A 23,272-nucleotide genomic window follows, 5' to 3' on the forward strand; every position below is an offset into this window, starting at 1 on the left:
TTCACTATACACTATGCACTATACACTATGCACTATGCACTATACACTATGCACTATGCACTATACACTACACACTATGCACTATACACTTTACACTATGCACTATACACTATGCACTATACACTATGCACTTACACTATACACTATGCACTGTACACTATACACTTTGCACTATACACTATTCACTATACAATATGCACTATACACTATACACTATGCACTGTACACTATACACTTTGCACTATACACTATTCACTATACAATATGCACTATACACTATACACTATACACTATATCAAGAAGAATCCAACATTCCACTCTCAGATTTTTGGTTGAAGAATTACATCATCCAGGTGCTATTCTTGTTGTATTTTCAGTGTGAATATACTACTCACACTACTTACACTACATAATGTCTTAGAATTGTGCAGAAGTGTGCATCTTGGGACGAAGCTACTCTACTATAGATACACACATTTATTGGGCCTTGCTCTACCCTTTGTCTGGACTCCTCTACTGCTGTAAAGCCAAAGCAATAAATTGTTGAGGCTAATACCACTTTTTTTTTTTTTTTTTTTGTGCACATAGCTAACAGAACAGTTGTCCTAAAAAGAAAGAGCAAGGTCATGGTAAGCAGGGTCAACATCCCATTAGTGTCTGTAGATCAGTTCTTCTCAATTATTCTCATTTCTGTGGGTGATTGCTTGATTGAAGTATCTATAGGAAAGACCTGAGGCCATTTATGCAAGCGGCAATATCTTTAAGAACTAGTCAAAATGGTTATCCCAGATTATCCTGTTCACCCCTGCTGAAAAAACAAACAAACAAACAACTTAGGCCAGCACAAATTTCCATGCAGGTACAGGCTGGTTAGTGCTGGTTTGGTGCTAATCTACCGGTGACTGTGATTTTGCCAAGTAGTACTCATTCCTGGATCAACTTCTTTGTTGGTCCTCATACATTTCTGTTAACCAGTCAGATTTTTGGGTTAGATTTTGTGTTCATGTTACATTTATGCTTATGGCTAGCGTTAGGGGGTTTGTACACTATTCTTATTGTGGATTAGTTCATTACATGATCCTGTGATCAAACATAGTTTATTATTATTTTTAACAAATTCTTTTAATGTTTACTTAGTACTTCTGGTGCCCCCCTTTGGTAAGATAGGACATGGTGCATTTCACTCTCAATTAACCTCAGAATTAACAAATGCACAATATGTGAAGGTTACTGCTGAAATGTCTAAGATATGATGTTCTCATTTCTATGCTTGTAGGGGTGAAGCGTGGTGTGTGCTCCCAGATTAACCACTTCCCAGAGGACGCAGACTTTGATCATGATGGAGCTGAATACGTCCTGCGTAAGAGGCTCTCCTTTATTTGAACAAGAAAGTTGAAAATCATGACAAAAATCATGACAAAGCATTTCTGCTGGAATGCCGCAACAGAGATAAACTTACTTAAAGGAATCGTTCGACCAAAACTGAAAGTTCTGTAATTATTTACTTACCCTCATTCCAAACCTGAATGGTTTTATATATATATATATATATATATATATATATATATATATATAATTTTTAAGATTCTTGACATAGATCTTTTCCATACAGTGACATTTCATTTGCAGGCTTGACGTCATAATGACTGGTTACAAAATATTTTTGAACCAATGATGTTACAACCTGCACAATAGGTGCCTTTTTTTATTTGAAAGCTGTAGCGAAGCTTAAGATTTTCAGTGAATAATGACTTAAGTTGAATTTGATCAAAACTCTCTAGGTATTGGAATGTGGTATGACAGCCCATGGTCACTATGAATGTGGTCATTATATGGAAAAGATCTATGAGAAGATTCTTTAAAACTTCCTTTTTTGTGTTCCACAGAACAAATACAGGTTTGTAATGTCAAGAAGGTGAGTAAAAATATAATAATAGTAATATAATAATAACAGAATTATTTTTACAGGGTGGGTTGAACTATTCCTTTAAACTTCCTATGCTTCTGTGATGTATACACAAAGAAAAACACATATTGTAGAGTGTAGTTTTTTTAATTGCACAGTTATCCTGAAAATGTAATCCTATGCCTCATAAACCCTGAAATACTCACAGATATTTCTGTGCTTCAGTTTCCAGTGTGCAGGCATACATTTCACAAGCATAAATGCATGCATGCACACAGGTTGGCATTTTGGTTGATATTTACATGGCATTTCCTTGCACTGTCCCAGCTTGAGTAGTCCCAGATGGGATGCTGAATTCTCAGTGGAACATTTCTCCTCTGAGTAATTCCTCACACACTCTGACACACAGTACAACAGCATGATTTAATTACACAGATGCTGCATTTTAGCTCAGTTATATAAGTTTTTATATATATATATATATATATATTGTGTTAAGACTGAGAATGCACTGTGTTAAAACCCTGAACTACTCTGTACTTATCATGTCTCACTTTTCCAATGCTCTCCATCTCTCACCCTCCCATCTGTCTCTCTACACCACTATTCTTTGCCTCTCTCTATCTGTCTTTCTCTGCAGGAGTGGTCCGGGCCTCCAACATCTTTCCCATTCTTAGTGCCATCCTGCTGCTAATGGGAGGGGTCTGTATCGCAGCCAGTCGTTTCTATAAGAGCAAAAGGAACATCGTGCTGGGTGCTGGCATCCTTTTTGTAGCAGCAGGTGAAATTGCATTGTGTGTGTGGATGTGTGTCAGTTCAGGAGTAAATGTCAAATTTACAGTATGCTGAACAGTTTTATCTGTTCAGCATACTGTATGCTCAGAATAGATAATACAATAGAATTCATTCAAATGTTCAGTAAAATATTGTCCATAATTGCATTTATGTGAACATGATGTTTTTGTTTAATGTTAAAACACATTTTCTTTGATGAAGACTCCTTTATAGAATATTCTTAAAGGGTTACTTCAGCCAAAAATGAAAATTCTGTATTTATTTACGTACCCTTGTGTTGTGCTGGCCTGACACCCTTGGGAACCATTCGCTCTCATTGTGTGGGAAAAAAAAGATGCAATGAAAGTGAATGGTGACAGAGACTAACATTGTGCCTAATATCTCCTCTGTGTTCAGCATAAGAAAGAAAGTGGGTTTGGAACAACATGAGGGTGAGAAAATTACACTATTTTCATTTTTTGTGAACAATCCCTTTAATTATAAGAATTAGGGCTGTCAATTTAATGCATCAATTTAGTGCAATTAATTATATAAAACAATTATGTGTCAAAATGTTTTTATCAAAAGTCATAGAAAGTATGCACATCCAAAAGTGAGGGCAGCGTCTGATGAAGAGCATGTAGCTTGAAATGTCCCATTTATTTCTGTGGCGAGCTCATTAAATTTGTGCAGACTTTCCTGGAGTTTAAAAAAAAATGTATGCAATAAATTATCCCTCCTGAACCGTATATAAATATTGTAATAAAAACTTGAAGTACATGTAACTGTGTCAGCAGAGGCCAGTCAGCGTGCCTAATCAAACCTCACAGGAAGCATAGCCATGGAATAAGAGCCGGTCACACAGACATGCTCAGCACATCAGAATGCAGGGATCTTGAGATGCGATTTTACGAGTACTACTACATTTAACTTGATAAAGTGTCTAAACAAATCAGCGTTTATGACACAGAAAAGCGTTCATCTGACGCATATTTACATCGACTAACAGTTAAAAATAGCACAGACGGAATTCAAGAACATGTCATGTGAGAACAGGACAGATTGACCAGCTCAACAAACAAAATGGATTGCTGCCGACTGAAGGCTTGTTCAGTAATATGGGGAAAAAAAAAAAAACAATATGTTAATTTCTTAAGCCATTTTTTGTATTGACTATTCAATGCTTGACTAATCTGCTACAATAATACAAAACATTTCAATCTCAATTATTATATATTTATAATAAATACTTATTTATTTAAATCATTTGTTTAAGTTATATTGAATTATCATGATTTGGGGGCCTTTCTAAAATAAATATTGATAGCCTATATGCGGTTAAATGCGATTCGATTTCAATGTAAAAATTGTATTGAATGGCAGCCCTAGTAAGACTGTGAGATTGAACATGACATACATGAATGCATGACATTTCTGGATACTGGCAATGGCAAATTTTGATCAGTTGGCATGTTTCTGGCCCCTACATTTTAGGACTAAGTAACATCATTGGTGTGATAGTGTACATTTCTGCTGCCCTGGGTGACATTTCTCCAAAGAAGGATGAGGATAAAAAATGGCAGTACTCGTACGGCTGGTCTTTCTACTTTGGTGGGCTGTCCTTCATCCTGGCTGAGATGGTGGGCGTGTTGGCGGTGAACATCTACATCGAGAAGAACAAGGAGCTTCGCTGCAACTCACGCACCGATATCTTTAAGAGCACAACTCATGCCATGCTACGACTCCCAAGCTATCGCTTCCGTCGAAGATCACGCTCCAGCTCTCGATCCACTGACCCCTCACGCTCCCGAGACCCATCCCCCGTGGGTGGCCCTCCAGGCAGTAAGAACTACGGAATGCCCCCCTCTGCTTTACTCTCCCAGGGGCCCATCTCTGTGTCCACTTTACCCAACTCCCGCTCCGCTCTGCCAGGAGGCGATATTTCCCTTTACACCCTCTCCCGAGACCCCAAACTGGGTGGTATAGGAGGACTGGGTGCCCCTCCACTGTACGGCACAGTGGACCGTGCCACACTATACCAGCTGCACAACTGCTTCCCCAAGGAGGGCGGAGGGGGTGGAGGAGGAGGCATGATGATGAGTGGGACGCTGCCCTCGCTCAAATCCCACAATCCTTCAGTGGTCCAGAATTCTTCCAACTCCAGTGCTCCACTCAGCAACTCCATCCCTTCCTCCCAGCCTCCTCCTTTTACTTTATCTACAATGGAGAGAGAACGAGGGATGGGAACGCTGGATAGGTTAGGGAAAGGTGACCGAGAGAGTAACTCCAACACACTAAACAGGAAAACTACACCAGTGTAGTCAGTAGTTGGAGGAGTTGAAAAAGTGCAAAAGCGTAGAAACAAGGCAAATAACTCTCTCTATATTGACAAAGATTTCACTTTATGAAAAATATAGAATAAAAGAATGATAAACGGCTCATAATAACAACAACACTCATGTGTTTTCTTTAATGTTTTGTAACATGTTTTAACTTGAAACAATAATCATGGGATACTGTGATGTTTATTATTTTGCTTTGATTTTAGAGATGTGGAATTTCAAGATGGTGAAGTGTTGTTGTCATTACGACCAAGTTTAATAATTGCTTAACATTTTGAATGATTTGAATGATTGATTTACAAAGATGTTGACTGTGATTCCAAAACATGTGATACGGAGCACTGCGGAAACATGAGTTTATTAAGTGTGAGAATGAGATTATTACAACTAACTTTGTGAAAGCATTTTATTTATTTTAAAAAAGTTTTATTTTATACCCTTTGATAACATGCAATTTAGTATGTAATATCTGTATATCTGTCTTCCAGCTCAGCAAACAAATCAGCAACAAAGTGTCAAAATGAAAAAGTTTTATATATATAACCCTTCCATCATATTATTTTTGTTATAATCATTGTTAGCAGTAGAAGGTAGCACTTGTTGAATTGAAAATCTTTGTTTTGGGGCATTAATACAATCCCTCACTTGGACAAAGTGGGAGAGAGGATACGTTTGTATAGAACAAGGGGTAAATGATGTTCAGAAAAGGGACGTCAACCCAAAACTGTGATTTTCAAAAGGGTGAGAAATTTAAGGGTCATTTAAATAACAGAATTGTAAAATCAATGATTTGCTGTTGTGTGGTTGCAAGAAGTTTAAAAAAAAACTAAAAAGAATGTTTTGAAATGTCAATGTTATTTACGCATCAGTGTATTTGTACAAATATTTACTTTTGTTAAAATCAAAAGATTACAGACATGATGGGGCCTTTATGTATTGGAAAGGGCCGAATTGGTTGGAGGGCATGTTTGAATATGTATGAAGACATTGTCTTACTTGAGCTCTGATTGGGCTACACTCATTTGTTGGGGGCATGCCCTGGGTGTGCTTAGTCAGCTCCCTTTTTCAGTCGTCAGGGGACTAACCAGAGTCTGACGTTTCTATGAGTGTCCCATTTGCTAAATTATTCCAGTGCGCTAAAGTTTGCTACCTATAATATCCCAGAATGCACCATACAAACTAGGGAGAAGCACTGCTCACTCTGCTTCCTTTCCGGAAATGTCGTCAGGATTTCTGAAGTCTCTCAAGCCTTATTTTCTGTTTAAAATAGATTGTTCATAATAAATTTCATCCATAATGTGCATGAAAAGGAAACAATCTTAATCTTAATTATAAAAAAATGCACTCCTTTGTAATTTTTCTTTAAGTCATTTATCTTTCATTATAACACCACAAAAATGCACGATAGTGTCATTTGTACAGCAAAGTTTTTGATTAATACCGGCTTTAATCAATCAAATACGTGACCTATGTAATGGTGTCGCAGGTGATTGAGTCATAAGTGTCCCGATGTTCAATAGATCAACACCCTGGCCAATGCCCGAATTCCTATTTTTACAGTATACTGATTCATGACGTAGGAAGCTAGATGAGATGCACACCCTGTGTCATTTGTGTTATCCCTTCATTGTGATCATGACAGCATCCAAGGCAATGCTCCTCAAAAATAAATAAATAAATAAATAAATAAATAAATAAATAAACTCACTGTGCTCCACCTGATTCCCTTTGACCTTTCTGCTTCTCTTAATGAGAGATTATAAATGGGAACATTCTGCTAACCTTTACTTCATGATCCCAGCCAACAAGAGGTCTCCACGGGACACCACCTCATAGAGTGTAAATGGGCATCAAACCACACAACCTCCTGCAACTGGGGGTCATTTTTAATTCATAAAAATTGTGAAAAACTACACAGACAGCATTTATGTGGTCAGTTATAAATGGTATGTAGTGGAGAATACTGTACATATATCTAGAGAAAACAATATGGTTTATCTTAATGTGTGATAAACTAACACTGTATTGCATGAATTTTATATATAAAACAAAAAACAGACAATCTACGAGTAATGTCATTTGTGTGTGTTTTTCTTTCTTTCTAATAATGCCATAAAAAAATGGCAATTTTTTTTAATGTCCTCCATTGAAGCAGGCTTTGCAGAAATGATCTATTTATGTTGCAGAATCAGTCTTTAGATGTCTATAGTTTTGGGAGAGTATAAAAGTGTACAATGTTAAGATATTCACCTGAGTAGGCCCTGCTGAAAAGACCAGCTTATACCAAAATGAATTACCATTCTCGTGTAGCTGGTGAACCAGCATAGCCAAGGTGTTTGCAAGCAAGTTTAAGCTGGCAAAGCTGGTTGAACAAGGAACTCTAGCGTGTTAAGTCAGGCCCTGCCATGATTTTGACTGCTGCGTTTCCACTCTCATCCAAACTCAAATGGTGTTGTCCTGCACAAACTATTTAGACATTCTAAAACGCTCTCTAGTACCACATACATTTGAAAACAAGTTTCTGACAACAAATTTGTGTGGACGTGTCCGTAGTCACTAGATCTTGTTGGAATATTCCATGTGGGATCAGCATCCAAAATACAAATAAAGTTGGTGACCAACTATTCTGTATTTTTTCAGCGGAAGGCTGCTTGTATCAGCAGAGACTAAATTCCATATGATCCCCAACAGTATGCCACCCTTCCTTCACTATTGGAGGACTGGATAGAGGGAGCTTATATAAACTTGTTTTCTGGGCATATGCTTAAACAAACCAACAAATATTTGTGTTCTTACCACCTCAACATAGTCACATAACAACTCGTAATAATTAATTTGAGAATGCAAAATCGGGAATTGGGCGAAAAGGGGATAAAATAAATAAATAAATAAAGGAAACGTCAGAGAACAAAATTGGTTAATCATTCCATATGTATTTATGCAATAAATATGACTGATGAACTGTAAGTCAACAACCTTCTGCTTCCCTCATCTTGTTCCAAACCCTTGATGTATTCTTAGTTCCGTGGTACACAACTTAGGAAAAATCGTAATAGCATCATTCATTGGTTTGTTTATTTTTGTCAACGGACCAGCAATTAAAAATTGGCACTCTGAGATCTGAACCTGTTGTGCTTGGCAACATAAAAAAAAATTTAAAGAACAGCCTGATACTCTGACAAGCACTGTTAAAGGTCTATATATACAAGCAGACCGCTGGGTTGAGTGTCAACCTTCGGGCTCCAATTTCCCTACTCCTGCACCCACCCATACTAATTAACCATACCACAGCCGATCAACCAAAACTCTCCCATTGTACATTGTAAATTGTAATTTATTCTTGTTCTGCACTGATAAAGACTTACCAAATTGAATGAACAAGCACACTGTAGAAAATACCTCCAGGAACATGGTGACCTGTTGTTTTTGTGGTTATAGAGGATCTAGATAGTTTTGCATGGGATGTATGCTTCAGTTAGGCAGCAGCTGGGCAAGAAACAAAGTGCGGATAACCGAGGCTAAGACCTTTCCACACTTCCCAAATGTACTACCACTACATTCACAAACAGCTCACTGAGAGCTGGGGTGGGAGAGGAGGAATGGAAGGGCAGACGCTGGGAAACAACAGCTCCCCCCAAATCCTCGGAGACACTGAGGAGTGCAATCAGCATCGAGAGAACGTTGTGGGGGGGCATACTTGAAATTCTAGGATAATATTTCTCATCCACTTCAACATGATGTGCTTAGATGAGCAATGCACTAATTTTAGACTGAGGGAGTGTCAAAAGAGAAGGAGTGCGATTAAGAAACAAGCGAAGGAGAGGGTGCAGGAAACTTTCTTGGGTGAAAGAGATTTATTATTCAAGCAAAATGAGAGAATGTGAAACAATGTGACAAATAGAGAGAGAGACAGAAACAAGGAAGTGAAGAACAAACAAAAGAAAGGGACAATAGTTTAACAGTGTCTCTCACATTCTAGAGTACACTGAACAAACACATTATTTACACAGAGTTGTGGCTCAACAGAGTCTTTCTATTCCACATCATTATTTTTCATACATCATTTTTAAACACATAATAGAAATGCATCTGTTTCATATGCATGGTATTTAGCTTAATTCAACATTAGTACAAATAATACACCATCCTAATAAATCTCTGAATGGACAATATGGTATCTAGTCTACTGATTACTTGGTTTATTGAAAACCCTGCTGAAAAGATCAGTAGCTGGTCAATGGTACACATTTTGTGATACTGGTTTGCTTAACCAGCAAGACTTTCTTGGTCAACCAGCTTCACCAGAAAGACCATGCTGGTCGACCAGGTTTGTAAGCCAAGTTTTACTAGTAAACAGCATGGCTATGCTGGATCACCTGCCAAATCTCCACTAACTAGCATAAACTAACAGCTAAGATTAAAGCCAAAGCAAAGATGTCCTATTTCTAAACAAAGAATCAGCAGTCACTGTAGTACAAACTCTAGTGCTCTACAACATATCACGTCAATCTACTCTTACTACGCAGTAATGCAGATAATTGGACAAAGCATAGAAGCATTGCACTCTGTGTAACTGGGGCACTTAAAGAGACAGTAAACAGATTTGTTGGTCACTGATTTTATGTACAGAGCCATCATAAAAATATCAGTGTATATGCATTAAAGGGATGGTTCACCCAAAAATGAAGATTCTGTCACCATTTACTCAACCTTATTCAGTTCAATCGCATGTTACCTTTTCTTCCCTTGAAGTCCAAATAAATTGTTGGGCAGATCGTGTAAATCTGGGTCACCATTTACTTTCATTCCATGGAAAAAAAATAAAATACAATGAATGGTTACGGATGTTAACATTATGCCTATCATCTCAATTTGTTTTCCATGGAAGAGAGAAAGTCATATAGATTTGGAACAAAATGGAAGTGAGAAAATGATGACAGAATTTTCATTTTTGGGTGAACCATCCCTTCAACATCTCTAACCTTATTGACAAGCAATTGTAATGCCCGTGTGCTAGCTATGGCAAAACATTATGGAAATTGTCTACTCTTTATATTCAACAGTTTGCAAGTCATTTATAACATAAATGTATATCTTCTTTAGGAGCATCAGAGTATAAAAGATCTTCTGCTACTTCATTTTCTAGCAGTCCCCCTGAGAGCTAGGCATTGCTACTGCCGTGCTGATGGAAACATTTCTCCAGGGGGTTGTAGGGGAGGGAAAGTAACAGGAACATTAACCCTCCAAAGATGAGAATGGCCCCAGCCGAGCCAATGCATGCCACTGACCAGGACAGCTCATAATGGAGAGGGATACTGTGATCACTTGCCAGTAGGGCCAGTACAGACTGGTGGAAAACAATGATGGATAACAGCACCAGGATACCTAAGGAGAGTGGTGAGAGGGTAATGGAGATGAAAGGTTCATTAATTAAAAAGGTATAGTTTAACCCTTTCACCGTTACACCAGGTTTGACATCAATGACATCAAACAGCAAACCAGTAATGTTTGACGAATATCACTGACATCAAACCTGGTGCACCTTTTCTTGATGCGGCACATTTAATGAATGCAAATGAGATTTGTAATCTCCAGCGGAGGTGAAGAGTTTCAGCGTATAACTACACTGTAAAAACTGAAATTGCATTTTATCCAGCTTATTGGGTGATTTGAGTCACAGAAATGAATGAAAATTTACTTTACTTTACATCTATATAAAAATGTTAGTGCGCAAATGTTGTCCCAACTAGTAGCTGTCTGAATAAACAATTTCATTTTGAACAGTGTTGCTAATGTTTGAGTTCCCAGCATGCATTGCAACATGAATAAATTAAGTGGTTAGTGTTTTAGGCTTGTTCCTTGCTGTTTGCTGGCTTTTTTATGCTTTTTTTTTTTTTTTTGGCACTGTTAGTTAATAGTTGTGTGGTGATGTTAGGAGCTTATCTTTTAACGTTGATTGTCACAGTTATTGAGGATTGTTTGTTAAGGATTGAGGTCTATTGTGTGTCTACAACAAACAATTGTTCTAACTGCCTTGCCTCACAAGACATACCTCTCTCTTCAGAGGCAAAGATTGCTGATAACTTCATATAAAAGTACTTTAAATGGTAAAAAAATAAAAGTTCTCACATTGTGAAATTAGTACAATGCAATGTGAATTTGAACAAACAAATTCACATTGACTAAACAGCCATTTTTTTGAGGACAATTATCAAAAGTTGTTGAGAGATACCAAAAATCTTACTGCATCAGGTTGAGTTATAAATTTTTATGTTTGCTCAAAGATACTTTTTTTATTTTATAGTGTTTTTAAATTTCGGTCTGTTCGTCACACTAGGCTATCACTAGGGTCCTTGACCCTATCTGCTCCAGGGGCGCCGTATAATGGCTGGCCCTGCACACTGACACCAGCTTAGCTGGGATATGTGAAACCAAATACATTTCACTGTATATATATGCAAAAATGTATGTATACGGTGTGATCAAAATAAAGGCTTCTTCTAAGGCTTCTATCATATGTCTTCAGAAGACTTAAAATAAAGTGCACCAGTCAAATGTACCACTTTTATGGCATTACAGTGGTACTTTTTCATTTTAAGAGCTTTAAAGGTGCTGTAAGTGATTTTAGCATTCTGAAACTTTCACGTGACTGAGCAGTTTAATTAGCCACGCCTCCTCATTCCAAAACCCCACCTTCCAAAAATAATTTTGAGGCCAAACCTGAGCAAAAGAGCAGCATTGTTTGTTCCTGTGGCTGTCAAATTCAACAGTAGCACAAGAGCACCCTCAACTGACAAACATTATGAATCATAGCTTCAATTATCTGCTTCAAATACAACACTATGAGAACGAGCAAAATGATTGACAGGTGAAAAGCATCAATGTCTGCGGTCCACAGGCAGATATTTGTTTGCTTTTTACAAAGTCTGCAGCTGTCACAGAGACTGGTGAGATATCTCACAACACTTATTCAATTAATATCTTTAAGGGAGTAGGTATGACTGGTGCACCCACCCTGAAATATGGCCAGCTGTATTTCTTGAGTTGCCTTGCTTTGATGTTTAGAACCCAGAATCCCAGCAATGGGACACAGTGTGCTTGACCATTGACAAATCATCCATTTTATTCAGAACATTGACACCTCAATTAATATGAGCTTCTTCCATAACTAATTCAGATTTACAGCAGATTAATTATGAGGTTATCAGGTGTTTAATGCAGCTGAACGTTGTTTTAAGGATACTTTATTGCAGTGGATTGGGGTTTATTCTGGAGTTTTACCTGAGAGGACGAAGCAGACAGTAGCAGGCTTGAGGAAGAAGGGCACACTCTTACTGATGGACATGGTGATACACAGACAGCCCATGACCATCAGAAACAAACTGAGCAAAGCCAACATTGCTGAAGCTATATGCAAACCTAAGAGAGAAAGAGTAAGCAAGCACAGTCAGGTTTGTTTTGATATTGATTTCTACAAAAATCTCAATTTTACCAACACTAAACTGTATGGCCAAAAGTACATGGACACTCAAACACCACACATATAAAAAGTGGTGGAGTGGTGGTGGTGTAGTGGTCTAAGCACATAACTGGTAATCTGGCAATCAGAAGGATGCTGGTTCGAACCCCACAGCCACCACCATTGTGTCCTTGAGCAAGGCACTTAACTCCAGGTTGCTCCAGGGGTATTGTCCATGTAATAAGGGCTCTGTAAGTCGCTTTGGATAAAAGTGTCTGCCAAATGCATAAATGTAAATGTAAATGCAAAAACTATTGGAATTAAATAGGGAGTTGGTGCTTCCTAACAGCTTCCACTCTTTTGGGAAGGTTTTTCACTAGATTTTGAAACATGGATTTGTTTCCATACAGATACAGGAGCATCAGTGATGTGGCATGGCTCGCAGTCAGCACTCCAATTAATCTCAAACGTGTTAAATGAGGTTAAGGTTTTTATGGAGGCCAGCCAAGTTCTATATAAAAAACTATAAAATGGATCTCGCAGCCTGATCTCATAAAAATTACATGACTACAGTTACATTTTTGCAAAATTATATTATGTGGCTCCTTACACATATTGCAGCAGTTCCGAGTCCATTGTAGGTTAGAAACCCTAACCATAATGTCCGCTGTGTGACTATCAGGGCCGCATTAATGCACGGGCTTACGCCCTGGGGCCCAAAAGATGCACTTTTTTCAGTAAGCTAGGACTATGTGTTTTCAACATAAATGTTCAATTCTGTTGGTTCAGGAAGGACCCATGACAGGCTGCTGGCTTCCACTGTCGCTGTTAATTTTTATTTATTTTTTTGTTGGAAAAGCACTGTCTGTATTAACTTAAAGCCCTCAAGTTTACATTGGTTACTGTATTCTTTCAATTGCTCTAAACAAGTATTCTGGGGGACCTTTTTATTTTTTTATTGAATGCCAGACATCAAGTTGTTGTTATTTTAATCTGAAAGAATTACAAGATGCACTTTTTTTTCAGTAAGCTAGGTCTATGTGTTTTCAAGGCTTCAAGGTTTTATTGAATGCTACCTGACTAAGAATGCATTACTTTGCACTTGTATAGTCTTTTATTTTGGGATTTTAAGAGCAATAAACATATATTGTAATGTTAAGGAATTCATGTTTTTTTTCATTCAGATATGTAATCAACATGTATCCATTGCTATTAGTCAATTATTGGGGAGATAATCGAATCGAACTGGAAAAAAAATATATGAATCATTAGATTAATCGATGCACCGAAAAAATAATCGCTAGATTAATCGTTTAAAAAATAATCGTTTATCCCAGCCCTAGATGAAACCCACACATCCCTGTCATTTCATGTTTCTTTTAATATTCCTTCAGTTATTTACAGTCAGTTGGTGAAAATAAACATAAATTCTAATAGCATATAGAACGGATGAGGTAAAAACAACTGCAACTTCTCTCTCGTTAATATGCGCTGCACTAATTCAGCTGTAAACACATGCTTGCTGAGCAGCCATGGTCTGAAAGAGACAGTACCAACTTAGTGCTCATTATTCATGACAATGTAAACTCAATGTAAATCACATAAGTGCATATAAAAACATTCAACAAAAAATAAATGTGTAAATACATAAATATTTAGTCATACATTAGGAAATATTTTAACTTCAGAAAACACTGTAAATATTAAAGAATTTAACAAATAGGCTAATGCGCATCTATGCTAGGGTTTGTTTTTTTTGCATAGTATTTTTTTATATAGTAGCATCTAAATTATAAATCTGTAATGTTATAATAGAATTACAAGAATATAATTACAATTTATGTTAATTATTAGGGTCCAATCTTGTATTTTGTAAAAAAAAAAAAAAATAATAATAATAATTATTTATATAAAAATAAAAATGCTATTTTATGACATCCTATGAATTGACAGAAGGTGAAATTTGTACATTTTTTAAAAAGCTCAAATGTGTTTAAAATGATTAAAAGTGAAATACAAAATAAAATGTACAATGCTGCATACTATATTGTGTGAAGTCATATATATATGTATGAATACTATCTACATGTGAAGATGCCCCCTTCTCTGTTTGTCAATTTTGTTTTTTTTGTTTTTTTTTTTAGTTGCATTAAACTTACATGTCATTAAAAGTCTGGTGAGTAAAAAACTAAAATTGACTAGCCAATGGTAATTATTTCTCCAAAATATCCACTGATCATGTGATGTGGCAACATAAAAGTATTCCATAAGACTCCATATCTTCAGAAGTAATATGATAAGTATGGGCGAGAAACAGATCAATATTTAAGTCCTCCAAATAATCTCCACTTCAGTTTCAATTTCCCATTCTGCTTCTTCTGTTTTTGGTGAATCACAGTCTTAATGCATATCGCCCCCTACTGGGCATAGAGGAGAATGTATGATAAAAAAAATCTGTTTCTCACCCATATTGTGTCTAAACGCATGGATTTAAAATCCCACTGGAGTCAAATGGATTACTTTTATGCTCCCTTTATGTGGATTTTGGAGCTTCAAAATTTTGGCACCCATTCACTTCCATTGTGAGGACCTACACAGCTGAGATATTCTTTTAAAAATCTTAATTTGTGTTCTGCAGAAGTAATAAATACACATCTTGGATGCCAAGAGGGTGTGTCAGCTGTGAGAATTTTCATTTTTGGGTGAACTATCCCTTTAACATTGCATGTGAAATGCTCTCATCAGTTGAGCTAGCACACAATTTAAACACCCCTTGAACAAGTTGATTACGTAATGGAAATATTAAAATCTAAGTAAGTAAAAGTCATGTGATCTAATAAAAGTTTTGATGTCAAATGATAGCATTGTGTAACCAACAGGGTGAAAGGAGTTTAGTAACTGAAAATCTGCTGTTTTACAAGGGATTAAAAGGGAATAAAAGTTTTTTTTTTTTTTATCAGAAAAGTACCACGATTCATACAATGATCCACACAAAAATCTTGCAAATGTAGGTATAGTTATGTGATTCTATGAGACCATGGCTTTTTGACATATAATGAAAGGTAAGTGACTCATAAAAAAACTCATAAAATCATGACGTGTTGTTCTTTGAAGCTTGACAGCCCTGAGTAACTATTCACCTTCATTATATGGTGAAAATCTGTGTGAAATTTTTTAAATTTTTTCCTTTTGTGTTCCATTGAATGATGACACAAATTTCATTTTGGGTGAAGGATTCCTAATCAACCTAATCATATTCATTTGATTCACAAAAAGTTTACACATACTTTTGGACATACAGTGTATTTTGTTTCACTTATGATTGCTGCCAATGTGCTTGTAAATTAAAATGATCTCTTGAAAAGAGAGATAAAATATGATAAATCCTTGTGTTTGCCAGGACGGTAAGGGCGACAGAGAGAGAAACATGGACCGAGGGGGGACAGAGGCACATGAATGATTTTCAAAAAGAGAAACTGCATGGAAGAGAGGGCAAAGAAAACAAAGAGAAGGAGCATTACATACAGAAGACAGAGAAAAGAGGGAGGCGTATACAGAAAGAAATGCCACAGAACTTACTCTTATCTGTTGATTTCTGAAAAATGACAGCATTCTCCCCAGAAGTGAAGAATTTAAAGAATGTGCAGTTGGTTTCTGAGGGCAGAAATTGAGACGGAGGGGGACAAAAGGTGCAGAATAGAGATCAGACAGAGAAACAGAGAAAGGCACTTCAGTTGTCTGCTGTAAACCCTTTGAGGATCATTGTGTATTAATGTGCGGAGGACACAGAGCAGTTCGCTCACATATGGTATGGCACTGAAAGAACGAGAGAGAGAGAGGGAGGCAGATGCAGTGGGAGGGAACAAGAGTGAGGCAGATGGAAAGAGAAGATGAAGGGCAGAAAAAGGAAGAGAGAAGACAGACTCAGGTTAACATAAAATACACAATCACTCTCTCATCATCCTTATCTTCCCGCTTTTGCACTCATGTCCTCTATATTTAGATTTTAATCTGCGTGGAAGTCATAATGCTGTCAGCTTTATCCATCCATGCGCAATAAGACCTTTCTGCTAGAACAGTGACCCCCCCAAACAAACATACAGATACATAATTTGCTGTCATTGACAACAATCTGTCCACGCCACCACATTTGTATGTGCATATATGCACACAGTAAAGCTAAAGCACTGCTCGGAGCTGCTTGTGATATGTTATGCATAATGCTGGTAATGTAAAATTGAACAGAGCTCTTAAAAATATATAATGGATGTCAAAACTGAGCAAGAAAATAGGACATCTCTTTATAATAGCAAGGTACCAACAAACTTTCTCAATATATCTGTTAAGTAAGTTCCAGTTTTTGCCAAATCATTTCCACTTTGCTGGGAAAAAACACTGCTATAAAAGTTGTTTTTGTACATTCTCCGCTGAAATTATGTCATCCTATATGTTGTGACCGGTCCAACCAGAGAGTGGAACTGTTCCTTAAGTGATCAACAGTCATTAATAATATCAGTGTGATGTTTTGATTGTGCTTAACTCTACTTTGTGTCTTTAAAAATAATGATATTCTGTGCTGCCTGCTAACCCAGATACATACATAAAGAATGTGTTCACAATAATAAATGAGCTAAAACTCAAACTAAAAAGATTACTTAATATAAAATTGCATTACATTGTATTGCAGAGTCCATGTTCAATAAGCTTTGTTGTATGTATACTGCACACTGTGGCTAACATACTGTAGGTCATAGGAGATTAATCTATGCATGTAGAAAATTAGCATACTGTGCACAGTACACTTACGGTAGAAACAGTGAGTAGTATGCTATTCTGAACTGAGCCAGCCCAGTGAATAAGTGAGTGAGAATATGAAATATAGTGAACGAGTGCTCTCACCTCCAGGCAGTTCTACCGGTCCACAGCTTTCTCTCTCCGGGTCAATATCTGACACCCATAGTTTGCGCACACATGATTTCCAAAGGCCATAATGTGCCATTTCACATGTCTGGTTGTTTCTGAAGTGTTTTGGCTGGGAAAGCTCTGCCCAGAACTCTGTACCCAAGCCCAGTACTGTCAGAGTCACACCTATGATGGTGATGAAAAATGCCAGCTTGATCTTGCCCTCCTGGCTGTCGCTCATTCGAGGGGGCCTTGACCTTTTCACACCACGACCACCCTTACTTCCTGCCCCACCCATCGCAGCCATACCTACTCTCCCATCCTCCTCCTGCTGCAAAAACAAGTTGGACCACATGGCAGTCACAACCCTTTAAGATGTGGGGCAAAACTGCCAGAGGGAGAGTTAAGGAAGGGGACAAACTGCGATGACTACAGCAAAAAACTGACTAAAGACTCGAGAGAATGGACTGGAATAAGGTGGGTGGATAAACAATTAAAAGATGATGCAGTGTATTAATAGAAAGTTCAAAAATGGAAAAGGAGATGACAGTGAATTAAATTGTCCTGTGATGTAAAAAAAGAATCCTGTGTACCAGACATCCAAGTGACAGGCTCATTTCTGAAGAGCACAGAGTGAGAATGGACTGATGTCTAGAAGAGGTTTGATAGCAGCTAGACAGGAATAATTGGGAGATGAGAGACATTGGCTTGAGGACTTATAGAGCAGTGAAAAGAAGATGGACAACTCTTTTTAATGAACCTGCAGGAGAAAAGAAAACAAGACTAGTTTTCAAAAGCAGTAAGTACAGATAAGCAGAAAGACTGAAGCATACATTTTTTACGAGATCTACGCCCTAATTATTAGTCACTAAACAATATTGCAGGGGCCATTCAGACCGAGTGCATTCTTGCACAAAAAAGAAATAATTAAAAAAAATAGCACAGATGGACACAAAAACACATCCAATGTGAACGGCCCCTTATAATACTGAACTTTTGATACCCCTGTTGAAAAGAACATCTTGAATTACCATACTGGTCCAAGATGGTCAGTGCTGGTCTAGCTGGTTGACCAGCATAGCCATGTTGCTCAACAGCAAAAAACGCAGCCTGATCTAATAAAGTGACTGTGACGAATATATAATTCTTTTTTTGGTTAATTAAGCTTATCGCGGTGGTTCCGAGGGGAAATGTCCACTCTGTGAGTTTATGTTCACCCAAAAAGATTTTTGGTTAATGCTCTATGTATAAAATCAACAAAACCTACCTTTTGAGCCAATACTTGTCAATAGTATCATAAAAAGCCAATGCAAGTTGAATGAAGCAAACAATGCAAGTTGAATGACGCAAACATCATTTTGTGGTGCGCCTATTACATTTTCAGCTCACGTGTTGACTCATACCCCGTTCAGTTGCATATCAATTATGCCAAAGCACAATTCAATATCACTTGATCAAGCTTGTAAAAGCATTTAGTTATGCAATGCATATGTTAGAATCATAAGTCAAGTCAAAAAAGTATGTGTTCTTAAACTGATAATCTGTCGTTTTACTCATGATTTCTTTGAAAGGGAATAAAAGGGTTCCTGGTGCATTTCACGGTACTTAGAACAAGCCATGTAAAAGTCATTTTGTAAAAATGTAGGTATAGAAGAACCAATTCTTCCTGGTAAAGCTGATTGACCAAGGGAGGCTTGCTGGTTAAGAAGCCTGGAGGGGACACCATCATACCAGCATCCACAAAACAACAACAACAACATATGCTGGTGTCCAGCAACACATACAGGGACTGCATGTTGCATAAACTACAGTAATAGTAGAACTTTTATTATAGAATTTTCTCTATATATTTTTGTCCAAAAGTAATCCCCCATTTTGTATCTCTCCCTTTTCTGACACACCCAATATATCCAAATGGGAGATATCCAAAATGCGGTGTTGGGGCCTGTGAGTGGTGTTGGTGTAGTGGTCTAAGCACATAACTGGTAATCTGGTAATCAGAAGGATGCTGGCTCGAGCCCCACTGCCACCACCATTGTGTCCTTGAGCAAGGCACTTAACTCCAGGTTGCTCCAGGGGGATTGTCCATGTAATAAGGGCTCTGTAAGTTGTTTTGGATAAAAGCGTCTGCCAAATGCATAAATGTTATTAATGGCAGTGGCACAGAGAACAGCCATAATAACTGGAAACTGGCTTTATATCTTTGATTTCGATGAAATAAGCAAACAGGCAATAAGCTTTCAGGGAAGGTTAATATGGGTCAAGATTAAGTCAAATTGTCTGAGCAATAGCTATGCCAGGTCACACTGCATGATATCAACACATTCCCAGCCAGCCGGTTTGATCTGTGCCATTTTAAGGCCTCATAAACACCTGAGGATTACATGTACAGAGTAACAATTAGATCTATGGATATTGAGATTCAAGGTGTGTAGTGTTGTGATATTCTAAAAACAGATAAGGAGCGGGAACAGGGACTGAACAAACTAATAGATGATACACATGGTTGTTGTTAAGGAGGAGGGATAAAAGGAGATTGGCAGGTGAAGCGGAAGGTGTTAATTTATGTGTGGAAAGCAGACCAACTGAGGATCTAAAGTCATTATCACTATACCAATACAGGGAGGGAGTACTATATTGTAAAGGCTTATTGAAGCCAAGTACCCACACAGGACCAATAGAAAGACAATGAGGCTAAAAACAAGCATGTGGCACACAGCCAAAAAGCATGCCATCATGGTGACATGCACTTGTAAATTCACTACACTGGAAAAAAGACAATTTCCTTAATCAGTATTTTTGTCTCGTTTTGCAGAAAGAAAGAAGAAACTTATTTACATGCAAAATGACTTGAGATGGGAGATATTTAACAGAAAAAATGTTTCCCTTTGAATTTAATCAAGAAATTGCATCTTGTTTTATGGCTGTTTAGATATTTTTACTAGACAACAAGACAAAAACGATGATCAAAATGATTGTGCAGTGTATTAAAATAAATCCTCATCAAGGCAAACAATTACAATTTATAGATTACAACTTTTTGGGTTTTGTTTTTTGGCTGAGAGTCCATAAATATGGGAGTCCAACAATAATAATTATAAATAATCCAACCATTGCATTAGAGCAGTGAATCCCAACCCTGTTCCTGGAGGCCACCCAACACTGCACATTTTGTATATCTCCCTTTTCTGACACACCCAATCCAGGTCTTGGAGTCTCCTTTAACAAGCTGATGAGTTGAATCAGGTGTTTGATTTGGGAGACATCCAAAATGGTGGTGTTGGGGGGCCTCCAGGAACAGGGTTGGGAACATCTGCATTAGAGTATATGTTTGCAAACAAAATAAGCATTTCAGCTGACTACAAACTGTTGTTATTAGATATACAGTAAACGAGTCTGGTGCAATTGTTATATTACGCAAGTTACAGCCAGTTGGGATACCACAGATCATCAAAACACTATGACCTGGAAATGTACATGGCTATAATTAACCTTCTTAAAAAAAAAAAAAAAAAAAACACACCAAGTCAGTCATTTTTCTTCATAATACAATTACCTTCTAATAAGTTAGCTACATTGTTAGCAGTGTCTATTTGGATCAAAAGGGAAAAGCCTATCACTCTTATTAAATAAAGCTAATGGTGAGACCAACTTGATACACTCTTACATATACACCAGCTGACATACTGGCTTAAATCTCAGACAAGATGGCAGACAAGGAAACACATCAGGCGGTTTTGGCAGCCAGAATGGAAGAAACCAATTATCGTTTTTAAGTAATTACGCTTCAATACCAGACCACACACACATTAAACATCACGCATAAACATCTCTTATCACACTAAATTACATGGAGACCAAAGAAGCTTTTTACATGGAGACCAAAGACATTTTTACAGTGTACCTGAAGCAATTTATCAGTGAAAAAGACTCCAGAAATCTAGAAACCACGGTGCCACATCAAGTCCCATACTCAATATTCAAAATCTATCACATTTTCATTCAGGTCAATACAAAAAATCCATTACATTTCTAACAGTTCAGAAGTCACATATTTCTACTTTTATATATAATACACATCTATACATCCATGCATTCTAAATTCTGATGACAAAATTTGGCAATTCTTGCAAAGTAATGAAAAGATATCATCCACCAGCCACCCTGTTAACACATACATTTTTTTAACTTTATAATACTAAAATATTAAATATAAGGATTGTGTCACATTACATAGAATTTAGTAAAGCTATAACAGTAAGCATGTCTGCAGCAGGTGAACCAAAAAGCAATCAAGTTTTAGCAACAATGAGAGCAATCAAATCCTGACCTGTACTGTATGGTTGAAGATCTGAAGACTAGATACATAAAACTCATCTGAGAGGGCAACGGAGGGAGGGACATACAGAGTGAGAGAGACAGTGAGAGATAGAAAGCGGAGAGAAGTGGGGCTCATGCAATCAAGTTGTAGAAACTGTTTAGGAATGCATGACAGCTTAGGCTGAAAATGGTTGCAGCAAGATCATTTTTCAGTGCATGGCCAGATTTTATGGTTTTCCTGTTCTGAACTCGTGTATGTTGGTGAGAGTTCTGAATGTGTCTAGGAAAGAAAGTTGAGTGTATGTCAGTTGATACATGAATGTTTGTGTGTGTGTGTGCATGGGGAAGAGTTCTATTTCGGACAAACACCTGTTAATGACATTAAGTGTGCGGGAGATACAGTTGCAGAGACAGGAGAGAGTGATGACTGTTTATATGGCAAGAGAAAGCAGCTGATTAAGAACACAAGCATTAGAGTGGCATAGAAAACTATTTATTTGTATGGGGCTTGTCAATCCTACTAATTAAAGTGAATGAAACTAAAATGAGGGGTGTCCAAAAGAATAAAGGATGTATTTGAATAAGGTTAGAAAGGTGGTTTGGAAGATTTATAGGGTAGACATGAAATATAAGGCATTAGAAAGTATGGCGATGATGAAGTAAAAATCAAAAGAAAGAAGTTCTGGGCATCATTTCCCAATAACGATCGTTTTCAATGACCGATTTTAAAAACGTTCGTGATTTGTTAACATGCATTTCCCAAAACTGCACTTAACATGAACGAGCAAGGACGCCCTTTAAATGCTACTTAAGAGACGCGCTGTCCGTGTGACAGTGCTGAAATGTGAATGTATAGTGCTGCTCGTCATTGTAACTTCATTATATTTGTGCGTAACTTTACAATCATTTGTAACTTACCTCACTAATATTTGTTTAAAAAAAATCTTAAATATTATACCTAATTAACTTCATACATACAGTATGTAATTAATTAGGTCTAATATTCAAGAAAAAGATTTACATATGGTTTTAAAATAATTTTGTGCAGAACGATCCATTTCTTTTGCACAATCTGCTTCCATAATCAGGCATGAATGTATAATATTTCATTTCACAAATTTCTCTCAATATGAAAGCTTCCAGGATTAGTGAAGACAGTGGAGGCCGTGTATTATCCTGCTAATTACAAGCATTCATTGAATATTACGAGATTCACCGTGTTATCACGCAGTGCAAAATGAGACGTTTAGAAGATACGTTTTAAGGACATTCACCAATAAAGTGGAAGTCTGCTCTTTGCTCCCAACATTGACAATGGTGACACCAATGCTGCATGTGCAGTGCTACACAACTTGTAGTGCTGGCAAGAGCACATTTGGGTGTCAGATAGGAAGAGACGACAAGGATTGGTCAATATATACTGATGATTTTCATGCAGTTAGTTATTCTCTCTGAATTTCATTTATAAAGTTGTCTGCATCAATCATGCCACTTTTCGGTTACCAACTAGTCCAAAAAATAACTTATTTGTTTACTAATTAATGTATTCATCCATTTAAATACTCTTTT

The 23,272-nt window shown here is 37.3% G+C and overlaps 2 protein-coding genes across 3 annotated transcripts in view; one reads left to right on the plus strand and one right to left on the minus strand.

Moving 5' to 3' along the window:
* The window catches only part of LOC127657982 (voltage-dependent calcium channel gamma-4 subunit-like), a 33,410-nt gene extending 26,333 nt beyond the window's left edge, over window positions 1-7,077 (plus strand). The window contains exons 4-6 of the mRNA XM_052147027.1: window positions 1,277-1,360; window positions 2,547-2,687; window positions 4,175-7,077. Of these exons, the coding sequence (XP_052002987.1) occupies window positions 1,277-1,360; window positions 2,547-2,687; window positions 4,175-5,001 (1,052 nt within the window). The 3' untranslated portion in view covers window positions 5,002-7,077. The remainder of the gene's footprint in view (window positions 1-1,276; window positions 1,361-2,546; window positions 2,688-4,174) is intronic.
* A 1,780-nt stretch (window positions 7,078-8,857) lies between these two features.
* Window positions 8,858-23,102, minus strand: LOC127658460 (voltage-dependent calcium channel gamma-6 subunit-like). 2 transcript variants are annotated; one of them, XM_052147781.1, is made up of 5 exons: window positions 21,714-23,102; window positions 17,381-18,143; window positions 16,061-16,135; window positions 12,304-12,441; window positions 8,858-10,407 (listed from the first exon to the last, which is right to left on the minus strand). In XM_052147781.1, exons 2-5 carry the CDS (start codon window positions 17,736-17,738, stop codon window positions 10,184-10,186), a joined length of 795 nt encoding a protein of 264 aa, XP_052003741.1. In that variant the 5' UTR covers window positions 17,739-18,143; window positions 21,714-23,102; the 3' UTR covers window positions 8,858-10,183. The 2 variants fall into 2 exon arrangements, with proteins under 2 accessions (XP_052003741.1, XP_052003743.1); XM_052147783.1 differs by lacking the exon at window positions 21,714-23,102 and having other exon boundaries at window positions 17,381-19,889.
* Between the last annotated feature and the right edge of the window lie 170 nt (window positions 23,103-23,272).

Source organism: Xyrauchen texanus, chromosome 17, assembly GCF_025860055.1.
Source record: "Xyrauchen texanus isolate HMW12.3.18 chromosome 17, RBS_HiC_50CHRs, whole genome shotgun sequence".
In the NCBI taxonomy this organism is placed as follows: domain Eukaryota; kingdom Metazoa; phylum Chordata; class Actinopteri; order Cypriniformes; family Catostomidae; genus Xyrauchen; species Xyrauchen texanus.

Excerpts from the sequence above, each read along its gene's own strand:
- LOC127658460 (XM_052147781.1), bottom strand. The coding sequence starts at position 17,738 with ATGTGGTCCAACTTGTTTTTGCAGCAGGAGGAGGATGGGAGAGTAGGT. Across the intron at positions 16,136-17,380 it reads ACCGGTAGAACTGCCTGGAG|AAACCAACTGCACATTCTTT; the intron begins GTGAGAGCACTC and ends TTCTGCCCTCAG. Across the intron at positions 10,408-12,303 it reads TGTCTGCTTCGTCCTCTCAG|GTATCCTGGTGCTGTTATCC; the intron begins GTAAAACTCCAG and ends CACTCTCCTTAG.